This window comes from Polyodon spathula, chromosome 11, assembly GCF_017654505.1.
Source record: "Polyodon spathula isolate WHYD16114869_AA chromosome 11, ASM1765450v1, whole genome shotgun sequence".
In the NCBI taxonomy this organism is placed as follows: Eukaryota; Metazoa; Chordata; class Actinopteri; order Acipenseriformes; family Polyodontidae; genus Polyodon; species Polyodon spathula.
The window spans coordinates 31,325,972-31,342,851 of NC_054544.1; the positions used below are offsets into that span (position 1 = coordinate 31,325,972).

Genomic DNA, 16,880 nt, shown 5'->3' on the forward strand with positions numbered 1-16,880 from the left:
CTACACCCTCTTTTCATTATTATTTATGTTTTCATAGTATTTAAATTTAGAGGCAGTTTCAATTCAAAAAGGAAAAGTATAGAATTCAAACCAATTGCACTTGTTTCTTTTTTAGTGTTGTAGAAATATAATCATGAAACGCCATCGTTAAGTTTCGGTACAGCGACACACCGAAATGTAAAAGACACCATGTAGTATTACCAAGTCTCATTATGCAGCTTCTCCAGGGAAAGCCGAGTGTCAATCTTTCATCAGCAGGTGGCACCAAAGTTACCGCATTTGCTGTTACACAGTTTAACCACCTTTAAAGTTTAAAATAATTTCCTCACTGGAACTCAAATGCTATTCCGATTAAGTCCCAAAACCTACTTCACCTGCGTTTTTTTTTTTTTTAAATAGCAGCATTTGACAACTGAAACCGAAAGTTTGTTATGAAAACTGATATTCAGACCCATGACATGTATCTTTTTTATTATGCCAGTACCATTTGGACTAAACAGATCTGTAAATTAGGCACATTTTTTTTTTTTTAATTCAAGTCATATATGTGTTTCTTAAACAGTTCACGTGTATTAATTGCATGAGCATTTGGTTTTGTGAATTTTGTGAAACAACCATTGATTCAATTTGATTCTTTTATTTATTTGCATTTTTATAGTGCTTTTTATACAAAATGGCTCAAAGCACTGTACCGTAAATAGTAAAAAAAAAACAACAAAAAAACAAAATATTAGTAAAACATATTACTCATCTACCACAATGGTACTGTTCAGAGCTTTAATTGTATTTATTATTTAATAGAAACACGTATAGTAACATTGAATAGGTTATCCTCCGCGTGGGATAGGGCGCTATAGTATTGGTACGCTAGTCCTCTTTCCCAGCGATTCCTATCTATCCCTTCAAAGGAAGTGCGTGTTGTCTTTACTGTTGTAGCCTTTCACAACCCGGATGTGGTTTTGTACAAGGAACCGGCGTGACATTCACACTGACATCCATTGGCGGAGTTGTGTCTTAAAGATTTTGTTTTCTTTTTTAAAGGCAATTTCAGATTTAAAAAAAAAAAAAAAAAAAAAAAAAAAAAAAAACGATTGGCAAAATGTACGTGCTGAAAGTGGGACTGCTTCTGGGCCGACGACACCTGAAAAGCACTTGCCCTTTAAGGAAGGTAAGCCGAGTTAAATGATGAGGTTTACTATAATAATGACCCCTTTAATTCTGAAGCGCTCCCCTGTCAGTTATATAACTTTTTGTTTTACGGCTCTGTCGGTGTTGTAGTCGCTCAGTTGTTCCAGCTGATGTGTTGGTTTTACCTCTAGTAAGTAATCGGAGATGAACTAGGCGATGTTGTATGTTTTGTAGTATTAGATTGCTGCATTCGCTCCAAGTTCCTCAATTGAACAATGGTAGATGTTTTATCTTGGAATCGTTTGCCTGTTCGATCTACCGCTAAATTCCTACTTAGACTGCTTGTTCCCAAATTATCTACAATATAACCAAGGGATCTACAGCAGTAGTACACGCTCATGTATTCATTATACAAGTAATAGGCCGATAGCATTGTCATTATATAAACACAAAAAGACATAGGTGTGCTGTGCTTTGTTTTTCCTGTGTATCATTTGAACTGCATGTATCCTGTGTTGCAGTTAATTAATACGCCACTAGATGCCGGTGTACAGCTTACAATAATAATAATCGTTATGTTTTATATAGCGCCTTTCATAGTGGACCACCATCACATAGCGCTTTACAAAATAGGAGACTAGGGTGTGTGAACGATGCATCAGCTGCAGATTCACTTACTAGAACGTCTCACAATACCAGGAATTCCATTGCTTTGAATATAACAAACAGTTTTTTAATGTTGATTTATTAATTTTTTTTTTTCCTTCCAGGTGTTGATAAACAGCTGCAGAGTTTGTTCTTCTGGCATCATACCCAACGAGCTAATCAGGAATATTGGAATCTCGGCTCACATCGACTCTGGCAAAACCACTCTTACAGAGCGGGTTCTCTACTACACTGGTAGAATAGCACAAATGCACGAGGTAATGTTGCTGTTCTTGTTTAAATGTAATATACAACTTGCATGTTCTTTTGAATACATGAATGCTTCAGCGTGTTCATTGAAGAATGGTGGTTGTGGTGGTGTTATTACTTATTCAGCATTGTTTCAATTCGGTTAAGCTCTTTTGTGATCCTCTGTGTGTATCTCTCCATCATGCCCAGGTGAAGGGAAAAGATGGAGTTGGTGCCATAATGGATTCAATGGAACTTGAACGACAACGAGGCATCACAATCCAGTCTGCTGCTACTTACACCATGTGGAAAGGAACCAACATTAACATCATTGATACACCAGGTACAGCAATATACTGGGTTGCTGCTACTATCACATGTGTAGAGAGAACCTTGAAGTGAGTGAACAGCTCAAAGAAAATAAGACCAGAATGTGTCTGGGTGGGAGGTGGGGCTGGAATTGGCATAGCACATTTTGCAGTCATGCGAGGGATGTCTGTTTGAACAAAAATTGTGTGCTGCATTTTGTACGTCTTTATATTGTCTAAATAAAAGAAACAAATACTAATAATTAGGACTGTCAAGCAGAATAATTAGGACTGTCAAGCAAAATGTTGATCTTGGTTTTAATCTCATTTAATTGATACAGTTACTGCGTCCATCTCATTCAAGTTTGTTTTATTACTATATTATTATTATTATTATTTATTATTATTAAAGTTCGTCTTATTACCTATAAGGCCTTACGTGGTCTTTGACCTTATCTTCAAGATCTGCTGACCTCATATGTCCCTGGTTGTTCCCTGAGATCGGAAAATGCTAATCTTCTGACAGTCCCTAAAATTCATTTGAACGCAGTCGGAGCCACGGTATTGAGTTATAATGCCCCTCGTCTTTGGAACTTACTCCCAATTCATATCAGGAATGCTAGCAATATAAAATCTTTTAAATCCTGTTTGAAAACAGATTTGTTTGGGTCTGTTTATTTGTAGCTGGATTATACATTTGACACAGGATTTTTTATATTTATTTTGTCAAGCGCCCTGGAATGCTTGTATGAAGAGCGTTATGCAAGTGAAATTTGTATTGTATTGACATTATTATTATTATTAATAATAATAATAATAATAATATCCTACAAACCACCCAACATAAAAAAGAAACAACCTGTTGTCCTATTTCTGGATTAATATTGTTACCCCTTTTTTATAGATTTATATTTATTTACACTGAATGCGTGAGAAAAACTCCAGCATTTGCTTTTAAATTGTTTGAGCCAACTGCTAAATTACAATGGAGTCAATTAATTACTCACCTTAATGCATTTTAAATTATACTGTATTTTCTTATTTTTCCTTCAAAAGGGTATCCTTTACTGTTGTTTTTCATTGCCGTTTAAAAAAAAAAAGTATTCTCTTATTAATAACTTAAAATTGTTTAAATAAAACAAAGCATTCACTGAGTACACCGTGTAAAGATTTAGAAGTGAGTAGTTTTTCGAGATTTACGATTATACTGTAAATACAGTATAATCGTAAATCTCGAAAACTACTCGCTTCTAAATCTTTTGTAGTCATTTTTGTATTACTTTAGTATAAATACATGTTAATTTGGATTCATGTGTTGTTTTTTTTCTGACTTTATGTGAACGAAAAGACACACATTTGCCCGTTTTCTCATTGGAAATAGTGATATTTTGAAATATCACTGTCCTGATCACAAAAGCAAAGTTTGTGGGGAATAATAGCCATTTTCTATACTTTTGAGGCATAAGCAATTAGGAAATAACACTTACTACCCAGGAACAAAAATTGTGTTACATAGTGGTATCAGTTGTAGTCTCATTAATTGTAAATACTATTGGAGTATTATTCTTTTAGTACTTTGCTCCGTAATGCACTTATATGGCTAACTTTCCATGTAAACGCTGACTGCACTCATAGTGTTGCATGTGCTCAAGTATATTATTGAAATGGTTCCGCAAGGAATTCATTACTGTATGCTAACAGGGTCAAAACAGAGGAGTGATAGCTGAGGAATAAGGAGGTGTCATGCTCAAGGCTTCACGTTCAGGCAGTGACTAAACGGATTTAATCCCGACTCTTTAATCCTCCAATGAAATGAAATTCGCTTTTCTGAGTAATGTACGCTGTAAAGCTTGTTTTTGCTGTGTAACAATGTCCCTTCCTTGTGGCGTGTGTGCTGCAGGTCACGTTGATTTCACTATTGAGGTGGAGAGGTCTCTGAGAGTGCTGGACGGAGCCGTGCTGGTGCTTTGTGCGGTCGGAGGAGTGCAGTGTCAGACCATGACAGTGAACCGACAGATGAAGCGCTACAATGTCCCCTGCTTGACGTTTATTAATAAGCTAGACAGACTGGGAGCTAATCCAACCAGAGCTTTGCAGCAGATGAGGTAACTACTGTACGCACATCAATCCAGTGCTTGCCATTTTTGAAAAATACTGTTCTGAATAGTTTGATTGTATAAACGTAAGAATATGTGGCTGTTTCTGCTTTTAAGAGAGGATTGTGTTCTTTGAAACTAGTTTATCACTGGCTTCTGATCCATAAAATTCAGAAAACTGCCACAGGAGGGCAGTCTATCACATTTATATTGTAGACAGATTCTTTGGTTTGCTTTCACAATAAGATTTAGTACTTTGAGGTACACACTGAAAATGGTTTCTATTAAGTACTGACCTGTCAGTGCTGTAACCATTTGAAAGATTGTTTCATTTTTCTTTTTTTTTGTTTGTTTTGTTTATCACAGAACCAAATTGAATCACAATGCTGCCTTTCTTCAAATACCCATTGGTCTCGAGGGGAATTTAAAAGGAATTATAGATCTCATTGAAGAACGAACCATTTACTTTGAAGGGCCATTTGGGTATGCAAGAAATATGTCTTAAATAGATACATGTTGTGCTTCTCTGCTTTTCACATATTATAAGTACTACTAAATAATGTAATATACTAGGAGTAGTTGCTCATAAAGAAATAAGTTTAATCTCTGTAAAGAATCTACTTGATATTACATTTTATCTACTATATTCTTGTATTTTCAAGCAAAGCCAACTGCAGTATATGGTCATAGAACCACGAAAATTTTCAATGGGGAGTCCAACCAGACATTTCAAGAAAGCAATCTTCATAATCCATGGGGGCATTTAACCATTGATCCCTTCTATCTCCCACAGTCAGAACATTAGATATGATGAAATCCCAGCTGAGTTCAGATCTGAAGCCACAGACAGGCGCCAGGAGCTGGTGGAGTGTGTCGCCAATGCAGACGAGCAGCTAGGAGAAATGTTTCTGGATGAAAAGGTCCCCACATTTGCAGACTTAAAGGTGACTATTTAAGAAGTTTGTTTTGCTTTTTTTAAAATTGTTATTTTGCATATCACACAAGGAGAGGTGGTTAGAAATGTAGAAATGGTTTAATGAAAATGTCAATGTATTTCTTCCTGCGTCTAGGCTGCAATCAGGAGAGCTACTGTGCAGCGCTGCTTCACCCCTGTGCTCGTAGGAAGTGCTTTGAAGAACAAAGGCGTTCAACCTTTGTTGGATGCTGTCTTGGATTACTTGCCCAACCCAACAGAAGTCCAGAACTTTGCAATTGAAAACCAGGGGTAAGCTCTCTTACTATATGTTTCAATCCAGTTTTTTATCCCATCTAACTTCCCTTGTCGCTTCCCTCTTCCAATGACAATGATCTTAACAATCGTCTAAAGTGCTAGAATGTGGAATATGTAACCAGGTTCACTGCAAAGTGTAAGCCCATGGCAACACTTTTCCTTTACCTCTGTATGTCTAACTTTAGATGTATGATACTAAGTGGCTAAGTCCACATGCATCGGGTCAGTGCTTCAGCTTCATTATAATATTAATTTAATGATGCAGCGCAGACAGCCTTTTGTGCCAGGATGTATAGCTTTTCAGAATACCACATCTGTCTTGTATGATGGTAATAGCTCACAGCGACTTAAAATGACAATATCATTTTTCTAATGGGAACTCATTTTCCTTCTGCCTGGTGCAGCAGAGACGGCTGCCTTGTTTCTTATATAAAATTGGCCATTGTCTGTCTGCTCATGTCTTGGGGATTAGCTTCTTCTACTGTATGTGCCCCTAACTTTGATGCATACAAAGAACTTGAATGTCTTGTTAGTCAGACTTATTAGCTAGCTCCTTAAACCACATTTTTCTATAATGTTTTCTGCAGTGAATCAAACGAGGTCACTAAAATTTTAATGGACCCCACAAGAGATGACTCTCAGCCTTTTGTGGGTTTGGCTTTTAAATTGGAGGTAGGTCCATCACATTCTGAAGGAATAAACTTAGGGTTTAAATCCACAGTGAAAATCTGAAAAGAAAAATAGGTAAACAGTCAACATTTTGACTGTATATACTTTCAAACCTAGTAAGAATGAGCATGGTAGTTTTTTAGTTGTAATGGAAAAGGGTACAGGTGTGTGTCATACATACTGGTGTTCATTTAAGCAAAACAAAAGATGTATTTGGGGTTACTTTATTAGCGCCACTCTCAGTATCGTCAGTAATAATATATTTTAAAAACCAATTAACTGTTTAAGACACTGTAGTATTCAAGTATTCGGATGAAGAACCATATTATGTGTATTCAAAGCATTTTTGAGGTATTAAGTGCTTGAAACAATGTCCAACATACATATGTACCATGGTATTTACCCTTCCCTGTGTGTAGTAGCAACAGATATCCACCAGATGGTGTCTGTAGCCACAAATTAGCTTTGTAGGATCTGCTTTGAAATTGCACATATAATACTTTTTTATTTTTAATCTTTTCTTCTCAACTGAACCAAATTTTTGAAATTTATATTTTGTCTCTTCCTGCAAGGCTGGCCGGTTTGGGCAGCTCACGTATGTGCGAGTCTATCAGGGAGCTCTGAAGAAGAGTGAATATATCTACAACACCAGGACTGGGAAAAGGGTCCGAGTGCAGCGCCTGGTCCGGCTTCACGCAGATCAGCTGGTGGTAAGAGAGGGGAGCTAACAAGCATTTCCGTCTCTGCAGTAAAGAATGACAGCTCTTCTGTGTTTAACTGAACCGTTAGGACTTCCCTTGGACAGCGGCTCATCCAGCTGTTTTTAAGAGGTGTGTCTCTTATGGGCCAATCTCTTATGCAGAGATTGCCAGGTGCCCCTCTCACTTCTGTGTAATAAATTCTGTAAACATTATTTTGCTGACAGACACCCAGCTGTTTTATTGACTCTGAATAAATATATTTTAATAGAACAGATGTTCACAAATTCCATACTGTGAATAACAAAGCCTGCTAATAGAGCACCTGTCTAATTAAAAGTGATGAGTTTAAGTAGTTATTTGAATGCTGGTTAAGGCAGTGTATGCAGTATAATGCACTGCTATCTATAATGTTTCCAATGAGCTGGACCTGTTCTGTAGTTCACTCGTTCCGTTTCTGTTCCAGGATGTAGAAGAAGTGTATGCTGGGGATATCTGTGCCTTGTTCGGAATCGACTGTGCTAGCGGGGATACCTTTACAGCACGGAGCAGTGCCAATCTCTCCATGGTGAGTAGGGGTTTGCTTCTTGGGAGAAAGAGGTTCTCTAATCCTCTTACGAGTAAACATTGGTGTTTAACCAGAAGCTGCATTTACAAAATTCTCAATCTTGTTTTCTTGCAGGAGTCGATTCACGTCCCAGATCCAGTTATATCAGTAGCTATGAAACCTGCCAACAAGGTGACTTTTTCATCCTCCTGTTTTTATTCAGACTGATTTTACTATATTTGTGATGTATAGCAAAGCAAAATATTGTCATCAGTACTGTATATTCCTAATAGAAAGACAGCAGAATTGGTAATACTGTACTAGTGCACTAGAGATAGATGCTAACCATCTCTGAAAGCTTGAATACCACAGTCTAAACTTTTATTTATTTTTAGAATGACTTGGATAAATTTTCCAAAGGAATTAACCGCTTTACAAGAGAAGACCCGACTTTCAGAGTTCACTACGATACTGAGAGTAAAGAAACTATCATATCAGGAATGGGAGAGCTGCATCTAGAAATCTACGCCCAGGTAAGACTGGGACAAAAGACTGTGAGACATGAGGCATGTATGTATTAAGCTTGCAAAGTTTCATATTTCATAACCAATAATAAACATTGCTTTTGCACTGGAGCTTATACTTCTGAGTTAACAGACCATGGTTAGCGCTAATAAAACCAGCTGTAATGTGTTTTTATAATATTATATGGTAGCTCAGCAATAATAGATTTTGTACCTAATTATGATGATGGCAGAATAAGAGAAGAACGCAAACTAGAGGAGTGTTGCCAGTATCAACCCAGCTGGAAAAAATAACCTTTATCCGTTTATCAATTTAAAACCCTGACGCTCAATTGTTGCAAACCTTGTCCTCCAGTGAGAGGATGTGAAAGAATGAAATGTCTCTCTTTCAGTTTGTTCACATTGATGTAAAGTTAAAAACATATTCCCATTGTTGCCTTTAGAGAATGGAAAGAGAATACAACTGCACGTGTGTCATGGGAAAGCCTAAAGTAGCCTTCAGAGAATCGATTGGTGTGCCTCAACCGTAAGTACTCGACCCACTCAGTGTTACCATTGTCATGTGGTGGGAGAAGGCGGGCAAGAACACAGTATAGAAACAAAACACAATATTAAAACCGCAATGTGTTTTAACAAAACTTTAATTCTAGTACAGCTTCTGTTTTATTCACTGTTCCCTTTGCTTTCACACATTAGACTAAATCTAAGGATAGCAGAAGAGCATTGTATAATTAACTAGAAAGAAAATGTGACAAGTGAAACTTCTTCACGCATGGTTATATGACTATATCAGCTGATGTTGCTTCTTGCTGTAAGCAGGTGGAGGATTGAACTGCTGGCTGAACTAGATCTTGTGTTTTTCTGCCAATGGTTGCTTCATTGTACCTTTGGGCAGTAAGTGGCACTGTGTAACTGTCACTCCCTGTGTAGGATTCCAAGCAACCTGCATGTGCCAGTGAATCATTTCCTGTAAAATAAATAAATAGAAGTAGTAGTAGTATACTTTTTGTTTGTAGTTTTATGTTTTAGATTTAAAAAAAAAATGTCTCAGTTTCTTTACCTGCGATACCACCTCATGAAGCAGGACTACATAGTCAAAGGCAAGCAGGTCATTCTCAGAGTTCTGTAATTAGAAGCCCAGCAGTTAAGAATGTAACAGTCGGTGCGTTTACATGAGCATAAGAATTCCGATATCAAAAGTCTTGTAAACACAGTTTCCGGAAAATGTATCGGAATATTCCGAAAGTCAGTTTTTGGAAAACAGCACCTAGAAATTTCCGAAAAGTAACAAAATGTATATCATGTAAACTAGTTGGAAAACTTATTCTGATAGTGTACTGCACATGTGCAAACTTTGACCTTCATTCCTGCATGTGGTTTTAGAAAACAGAGAAAATAATAATAATCTGTAGTTAGTCTGCATTCATCCATTTGTCTAGTTATGGATAAAGTAATACATTTGTTAAAGTCTGTATGTATTTATTAATAGCCCATACTGAAGCAGCAAATGTTTTCCAGCTTTAAAATGATGTGATCATTTAAAATAATGTCTGCAAAAGAAACTGGTAATATAGAACAGGGAGAGCTGTTGCACAGCTATTGTGGGGAATCTGAATAGAGGTAAAGGACAGTAATCTTTGAATTTAAGACCTGACTTCGATAAACCACTATATTGGATTAGTCTCTGTTCTATCGCAGAAATGTCTGGTCTAAATCGTACTTAGGCTACTACAGTACTTTGCATGAGGAAATATCCTGCATTTTCTAATTTGACTTTGTATAGTTAATCATGTAAACACAGAAAAGTGATGTTTTAAGAACATCAGTTTTCTGATTAAGTTTTTGGAAAATGCTTTGTCATGTAAACGTACTGAATGATGGCCTTTCCATGTGTGATCAGTAACATATGCAAGTTTTAACCATGTAGGCTATTAAACAGGTCCATCAAAATCTTAGATGTAGACATTAATAATGGAGCTTATCAGAGGTCAATGCTGGGAACCATTATGAATAAAGTATTGTCAAGTAAATGAAAAGAAAATGCAGTGAAAGTGTATCCACTTCTGCATGCATGCACTTTTGAACTTACCAACTGTTTTACACTGTGTACATGTGCCATATTGTAAAGCGTTGATTCATTGGACTGTTGCCACATTATAAAGCTGGCTCCAATTCCCCCAAGATACCAGAGGGGCTTCATTTCTTTAGGGATATTTCCTTGACTGTCTTAAGAAACCAAAAGCACTCTGGTTAACTAGTGTGGATATTGTATATACATCGCTGAGTAAAAGAGCATCTTAACAAACCAAAAATGTGATATGCACATTTATTGCACAGCCAGTCAGCACTACAGTCTCAAAGTGAAGACTCCACACATCACCGATGTACCTGGTATGTCTGTGCCGGTCATCGGATCAGGCTGGTGTTTTATGTGATGGTATAAAGCGTGGTCAGCATCTGATGTCTTTATCTTCAATAGATCATTACATGTGCAGTTAACCTCTGGAGCGCTTTGCACTTCAGTTTGTCGGAAAAGTATTTCTGCAGAACAGTTTTCTACAATTTCCTGCCAACATTATTGAGAAGAAAATGTTAACCCTGCCCTTTTCCGAAATCACAGCAGAAAACATAATTATCCTTATCATGCCAGTTGTTGCATAGAGGCACTGGTTGAACACAAATAATAAAACCCCAAATGACACAGAAATTAAATTAAATAGATTATGTTTGAACAAACCATATGCTTTGTATATAGAATATAACAAGTGGCACAGACTGAATCTTTAGGTGACTTTACAGACCACAAGAGTGGGTGAAGGATTTGAAGTGCTTGAATTGTTACGGGTTACAGTGGCTAACCATATCATATATTCTATCGAAATGAAACGGAAATCGATTGAAGTTTGTGTTGCACTTTCTTGTCAATTCAGACAGTCTCAGCATTTGCAAACAGAAGGAATTTTGTGAAGTTCCCTATCAACGTAAGATAACAAATATGCTTACTTTTGTGGCTTGCTCTTGCACAGAAAATTGTATGTGGTACTTGGTTCCGACTTCAGAAATGTCCTGAAAATTAAAGGTTAAAATACCAATTAGCATGTAAGTGAATGGGCAAAATACAATTGGCATGTAAGTGAATGGGGAAAATACAGTTAGCATGTAAGTATGTCAAAAAGAGATGTGCTAAATCATAAACCTAGTAAGCATAATTACGTTTGTTTGTACAGTATTTACAAGTTACAAAGAAATCATTAAATAATCAAATACCATTTAAAAATACATTCTGCCATTATTGTTTAATGAATATATTTGATAAATTTATAAATATAAAAGAAACACTTTAAAAAAAAAAAAAAAAAAAAGGAGAAGTGTAACATATTGCACAGTAATTTACTGGAAAACATCTGCTCTTACCTCTGAGCTGGCTTGTTTAATGGCATGGACCATGAACCATTTAGAAGGGCTTCCATGGTGGTAATTCAGATAGTGCTGTGCCACCTTTGCTGCCCGGGCAGCAGGATAATAGGATGTATTCAGTTCCTTCATTGGAAAAGCTGGATCGACCAGATTTGGCTGGGAAGCAAAGAGAAGACAACTAATTGTGCTTTCTTCAGTACTGGGTGTGTCAAGTTACACATGGACTTTGCACCCCTCTCCTTTTATATTGTATTATATCTGAGAGTGTGTTGCGCAAAGCACTACAAGCAGTTAACGCAACCTTCATAAAATGACTACATTTCCGAATTTCAAATCCTTGTTTTGTGAAATCTCCACTTGTCAGTTTACCAGCAAGCCTTGCCAGTGTCACGTACAGCATTTCACCAATCTGCAGTATCCAATTTCCTGTTTCTGTGGCAACTCTGCCAAAGAGAAAAAATCCAAAATGCTTGTGTTTTTTTTTTTTTTTTTGTAAAGAAAGAGTGTGGGAAAAGATCTCCGAAGACTGGACACCTTTTTGATGTTTGATTGAGAATATAACTCTATAGGGAGTAAAGTTGTAGACTTCTCTGTTGAAACATTATATATATATATATATATATATATATATATATATATATATATTTTTTTTTTTTTGGGGGGGGGGGGGGGGGGGGGGGGGGGGTATTGGGGTTTCAATAGACCTGCATCCCCAATAATGGTAGTATTCTGTCATATGCATTAGAAATATAATCCTAGTGACCTACACATGTTTTATATTTGTGAATCCAAGGTGTTAAGTATATCTTTGTCAATTTCAGGTTTGATTTCACCCACAAGAAGCAGTCTGGAGGTTCTGGACAGTATGGCAAAGTCACTGGTGTGCTGGAACCTCTGGATGCTGAGAGCTACACAAAAGTGGAATTTGTAGACCAGACAATTGGTACAAATATACCAAAGCAGTTTGTGCCTGCAATCGAAAGGGTAAACAGCCTTCCCTATACCATGTTATGCCAACTGATCATTGTGGGAAAGGATGGCCAGAACAGGATAGTTATTGATATGTAGAGGAAATAAAATACCCATTGACTGTTTACCAAGTAGACCTCTTAACTTTTTGACAACATAGTCTTTTTAATTGCTGTCTGTGACTGTGCATTAGCTGTCAGTTTATACCAGTGCAGTCAGCTTGATCTATAAATTTCTTTTGAATTGCTGTCTGCAGGGTTTCCGTGAAGCCTGTGAGAAAGGGCCTCTGACCGGGCACAAGATCTCTGGGGTGCGCTTTATCCTGGAGGATGGGGCTCACCACATGGTGGACTCCAATGAAATCTCCTTCATCAGAGCTGGAGAGGGCGCTCTGAAACAAGGTAAGGTTTTTCTCGTCATGAGTTTCTGTATATCCTTCCGCTATTGTAAACAAAGGCATTCTAGCTCCTTGTTACTGCTCAGGTTACGTGGTGATAGAATTATACAACACTGCAGTCATTGTTATGTATTTGAGGTTTTTTTTAGAACTGGAATTTCTGCTGTTGTAAAGGTTATTTTAAGCTATTCTACTCCTTCACATTATTCTGCGTGTAGCTAAGTTCAGTAGGCTGAAAAAATAAATAAATAAATACAAAAAAAACCCCACTTAAATACAAAACAAGCTAATATCTAAATCCCTGATTGTAAGTTAACATTGTGACTTGATGGGTGTTCTTGCCCTAGCTATGGAGAAAGCCACAGTGAGTGTTTTGGAGCCCATTATGTCAGTGGAGGTAGTGGCTCCGAACGAGTTCCAGGGAGCTGTGATTGCCGGAATCAACCGTCGCCATGGTGTCATCAGTGGGCAGGATGGAGCGGAGGGCTACTTCACACTGTATGCGGATGTACGTATAGTAATAATGAGCAACATTCATTCATATCTCTACATTAACAGCGGGTGCAGTGGCAGGTTGTGATGAGGCAGTTACTTGGTTTGAATAAACAGAAATAGATTACAACCCCCCCCACCCCCCCCAAAAAAAAAAAAAACAACACTCCTCTAGTATGAATAATTATGTACCCAGTATTTTAATGACGGACTAAGAGAGCAAATGTGCAGTAATTGAGGCCGGAGGGAGTTGCCCTATGATGTTGGATGTGATGTACAGTATTGTGAAAATAACTATTTTCTTTCCTTTTCAGGTTCCATTGAATGATATGTTTGGGTATGCCACTGAATTAAGATCAAACACAGAGGTATGTAATACAAGTCATTCAAGAATAAGAACAACAAATGCGAATTACGATTATTCATTTATTTATTTATTTTAGTTTCCTATTTTATGTAGAGATGGAAATAAACTGTTACCTAATATGTAATTAAGCTGATAAAATATTTGTGAAAGATGCAAAAACAAGACTGAGATTTCTGTGCAATGGGAGTCTTGTTTTTGTATCTTTCACAAATATTCAGGATTGTAGCCAAGTCCTTACTTAAGGTGTTTGTTTGATTTGTTTTAGGGTAAAGGTGAATACACAATGGATTATAGTAGATATCAGCCATGCCTTCCCAGCACACAAGAAGAACTCATCAACAAATATCTGGAATCAACAGGTCAGCTCCCTGCTAAGAAAGGCAAAGCAAAGAACTAAACCCTGCTCACAGGCAGCTACAGATTTGTATTCAGTTCACACTGAACTGGATAAAAATAAAGTACACTGAACTGGATTCACAGTCAATGACTGTGACATTTTTAGAAACGGTTACTTATCAAGATCTTTTTTTTTTTTACAAAGCCACAGAGAAACATTTGGAAAGCAACTTGAAGCAGCAATGGAAATCATGGATAAAAAGTGTGAATACTGTAATGGAATTTATTTTCTTTTGACTTCAGAAAAGAGATTTCGCAAAACATTTTTTTTATTTTATTAATGTTGACAAAATGCAGGTTTGAAAAAAATAAATAGTAGAAATACTGGTAATGTACCATGTGCAATATATAACGTAACTTATAACTTTGAACAATCGAAAGACTCTCTCATGTTAATTTTGTGTCTTTCCGTCCCATCCTGTCCCCATATCTGAAGTTTTTAAAGTTGCTTTAAAGACTGGTTCCTTACCTCCAGAGCTGCTTTCTCCCCATCATCCAAATGAAGGACACTGTTCAAGGACCCGTTCTGGTGGTTAAGAGCTGTGTCTGCAGCCTCCAATGAGTTCTGGTGAGTTTTGAGTTTGGGGTGTCCATCGACAAGGGGGAACAAGCCCAGTACAATCCACAGAGTCCAACACATCTTTGGAATGGAGACTGTTGCAATCGCAGCACAGGAATCCTGTGCCTTTTGTAGAATCTAAGGTAACTTGCGTCAGAGCTCCAGATTCTTCCCAGACTGGGGAGTGAAGATAAGGAAAGCTGACGAGTTCCAGATCTCCTCTTTAATTAAAACTTGTATATAAAATACTTGTAACTCTGGCTGCTAGGCTGTGCTTTTCTGTCTGTATTTAATGTTTTCCAGGTCTAGCATGTGCTCTTGGCTTGTTTTATTAATATTTTGTGAGAAGTGTAACTTCCTGCTGCTCTTGAGTTTGAGCCAAGGTTTGTGTCCAGATGTCTGATCTTTCCAGTTTATTTTCTTTTCCATTTACTTAGGAATAAACAGTTCAGTGACTTTGTCAAATTCTTAGCTGTAACCTTTTACTTTCCTTTCCTACAGTATTAACATCAACATGTGACGCAGATGCCTGCACTCAGAAAGCATTCTATCACATTTTGTAAGAGGTATTACTGTACAAATTGAGAATAAGTATTTTGTAAGCTCTAGTTTGAATATGGAATGTCTTTTGACTGGTTGTTTAACACATCAAAGGGAATCTGAAATGTTTGACAGCACTGGAAGTGTGTCTTTCTTTCAATTATTTGACTGGTTGTTTAACACATCAAAGGGAATCTGAAATATTTGACAGCACTGGAAGTGTGTCTTTCTTTCAATCACTTTAGTTTTACGGGATATTTTATACTGTTAAAATAAAACAAGAAAGTTGGCAACTACTCTTATGTTGTCACTGTGTGGAAAGTGTAGATCTGGCTATCCTGTCTAAAGACATAATACTCTGTAAGGGTTTAGAATAGTTTGTACAAACGTCAATCACTGAAAATCCGAGCTCTTGTACTATTAATGTTATTAAAATGATCTCTACATTACAAAAGCATTCTAGAACAAACCAAACAGGTTAGGGTGCATCAATCTGGTTCTTTTTGTCTTTTTCAATCAATGTCAATTAAACCATTATGAAAAATCTAAAGCATTTTCTTTTTTTTTTTTTTTTTATTATTTTTACTTTTGGCCATTGTACTGATGTAATTGCCCCTAGGTGGTAATTGTCACAGGTCTTTATTCACTTCTATATCATAGCTACAAGCTACAGCAGGTATTTTGTTCAGTGCAGCTAGAAGGTTCATAAACTGAACTCTACCCAATTAACTTGAGGGTGTCATCACGCCTTCAACCGTGCACAAGAATATGTAGTGATTCTCTGCTACTGCGTGGGCGTGATTAACAGACATGTCGATGATTAACAAGATCTGTATTTATTTATTTATTTATTTTTAACTAAGAATTAAAAAAAAATTCTAATAGTTTTTTCATGCTTCTTCTTCAACAATTTAACAATCAGTCACAAAAGTTCAGTTGTCCGTTAATAGGCCTTAATACAATTTCAGATGCTTATCCCAACACCACATTTCCTATTTTTCTGGTGGGTACCAAAAATAAAAAAAATATACAAGTAGCAGAGGGTAAGGGTAAATTGAAATTGTATTCTGCAGTTGTTAATGTCTTTTAGTTGACAGAGGCCACCCTTGTGAAGGGTGGTGGCTATTGTAGACAGTTAATGCAGTACTACTGATGGGCTTCACCTCTAGCGGAATTGTAAAGTCTTCTGGCTCATCCCTTATTGCCTCTGTGTATTTGCATTGTGCATATCACCAGCACCAAGAGGCTAAGGTAAAAAGGAGAATGATAGTGGCTTCACCCTCTGTATTAACTTACACAAAAAGCACACCTTAGTGTCTTCATGCGTTATACCAGTCCTTGGGACTGTCATTTATTTTACTGTATTGATTTGAGGGAAACTACAGACTACACAGATGCCTTAACTGGTGTAATATCAGTACAAGGTGAGATTCAATCCAGCCTCCAGCCTGGCTATTGTTTTACATTGTCACATTTAGTAAATTGGCAGTTCATTGTTAGAGATACTTACATTACTGTTAATCTAACAGGGCTATATTTTTAAATAAATAATTTTTAAAAAAATCCATCTGTACAAATCACAAACACAGCAGTCCAATTATTCTTAGGTCTGTGACAAATTGTGCAAAGCACTTAAAGATCACATAGG

The 16,880-nt window shown here is 36.9% G+C and overlaps 2 protein-coding genes across 2 annotated transcripts; one reads left to right on the plus strand and one right to left on the minus strand.

The window, feature by feature from the left end:
• The first annotated feature begins 948 nt into the window (after positions 1–948).
• On the plus strand, positions 949–14,604 carry LOC121323178 (elongation factor G, mitochondrial-like). Its single transcript, XM_041264061.1, has 18 exons — positions 949–1,168; positions 1,899–2,051; positions 2,233–2,365; positions 4,231–4,435; positions 4,793–4,909; positions 5,220–5,370; positions 5,497–5,651; positions 6,245–6,329; positions 6,899–7,036; positions 7,491–7,592; positions 7,707–7,763; positions 7,967–8,104; positions 8,539–8,621; positions 12,334–12,496; positions 12,738–12,882; positions 13,226–13,386; positions 13,685–13,738; positions 14,003–14,604. The coding sequence occupies exons 1-18, from the start codon at positions 1,100–1,102 to the stop codon at positions 14,132–14,134; spliced, it is 2,241 nt and encodes a 746-aa protein (XP_041119995.1). The 5' UTR covers positions 949–1,099; the 3' UTR covers positions 14,135–14,604.
• Positions 8,719–15,717, minus strand: LOC121323179 (latexin-like). Its single transcript, XM_041264062.1, has 7 exons — positions 14,603–15,717; positions 11,510–11,668; positions 11,099–11,161; positions 10,484–10,661; positions 10,185–10,321; positions 9,156–9,218; positions 8,719–9,062 (listed from the first exon to the last, which is right to left on the minus strand). Exons 1-7 carry the CDS (start codon positions 14,771–14,773, stop codon positions 8,940–8,942), a joined length of 894 nt encoding a protein of 297 aa, XP_041119996.1. The 5' UTR covers positions 14,774–15,717; the 3' UTR covers positions 8,719–8,939.
• Between the last annotated feature and the right edge of the window lie 1,163 nt (positions 15,718–16,880).

What these genes read in the sequence shown, in the direction of transcription:
- LOC121323179 (XM_041264062.1), bottom strand. Translation starts at nt 14,773, where the DNA reads ATGTGTTGGACTCTGTGGATTGTACTGGGCTTGTTCCCCCTTGTCGAT. An exon ending in GGGAGAAAGCAGCTCTGGAG is followed by an intron (nt 11,669 to 14,602) that starts GTAAGGAACCAG and finishes TTTGCTTCCCAG; the next exon opens with CCAAATCTGGTCGATCCAGC. An exon ending in TACACAGTGTAAAACAGTTG is followed by an intron (nt 9,219 to 10,184) that starts GTAAGTTCAAAA and finishes TTCTAATTACAG; the next exon opens with AACTCTGAGAATGACCTGCT.
- LOC121323178 (XM_041264061.1), top strand. Translation starts at nt 1,100, where the DNA reads ATGTACGTGCTGAAAGTGGGACTGCTTCTGGGCCGACGACACCTGAAA. An exon ending in CCACATTTGCAGACTTAAAG is followed by an intron (nt 5,371 to 5,496) that starts GTGACTATTTAA and finishes TCCTGCGTCTAG; the next exon opens with GCTGCAATCAGGAGAGCTAC. An exon ending in ATCTAGAAATCTACGCCCAG is followed by an intron (nt 8,105 to 8,538) that starts GTAAGACTGGGA and finishes TGTTGCCTTTAG; the next exon opens with AGAATGGAAAGAGAATACAA.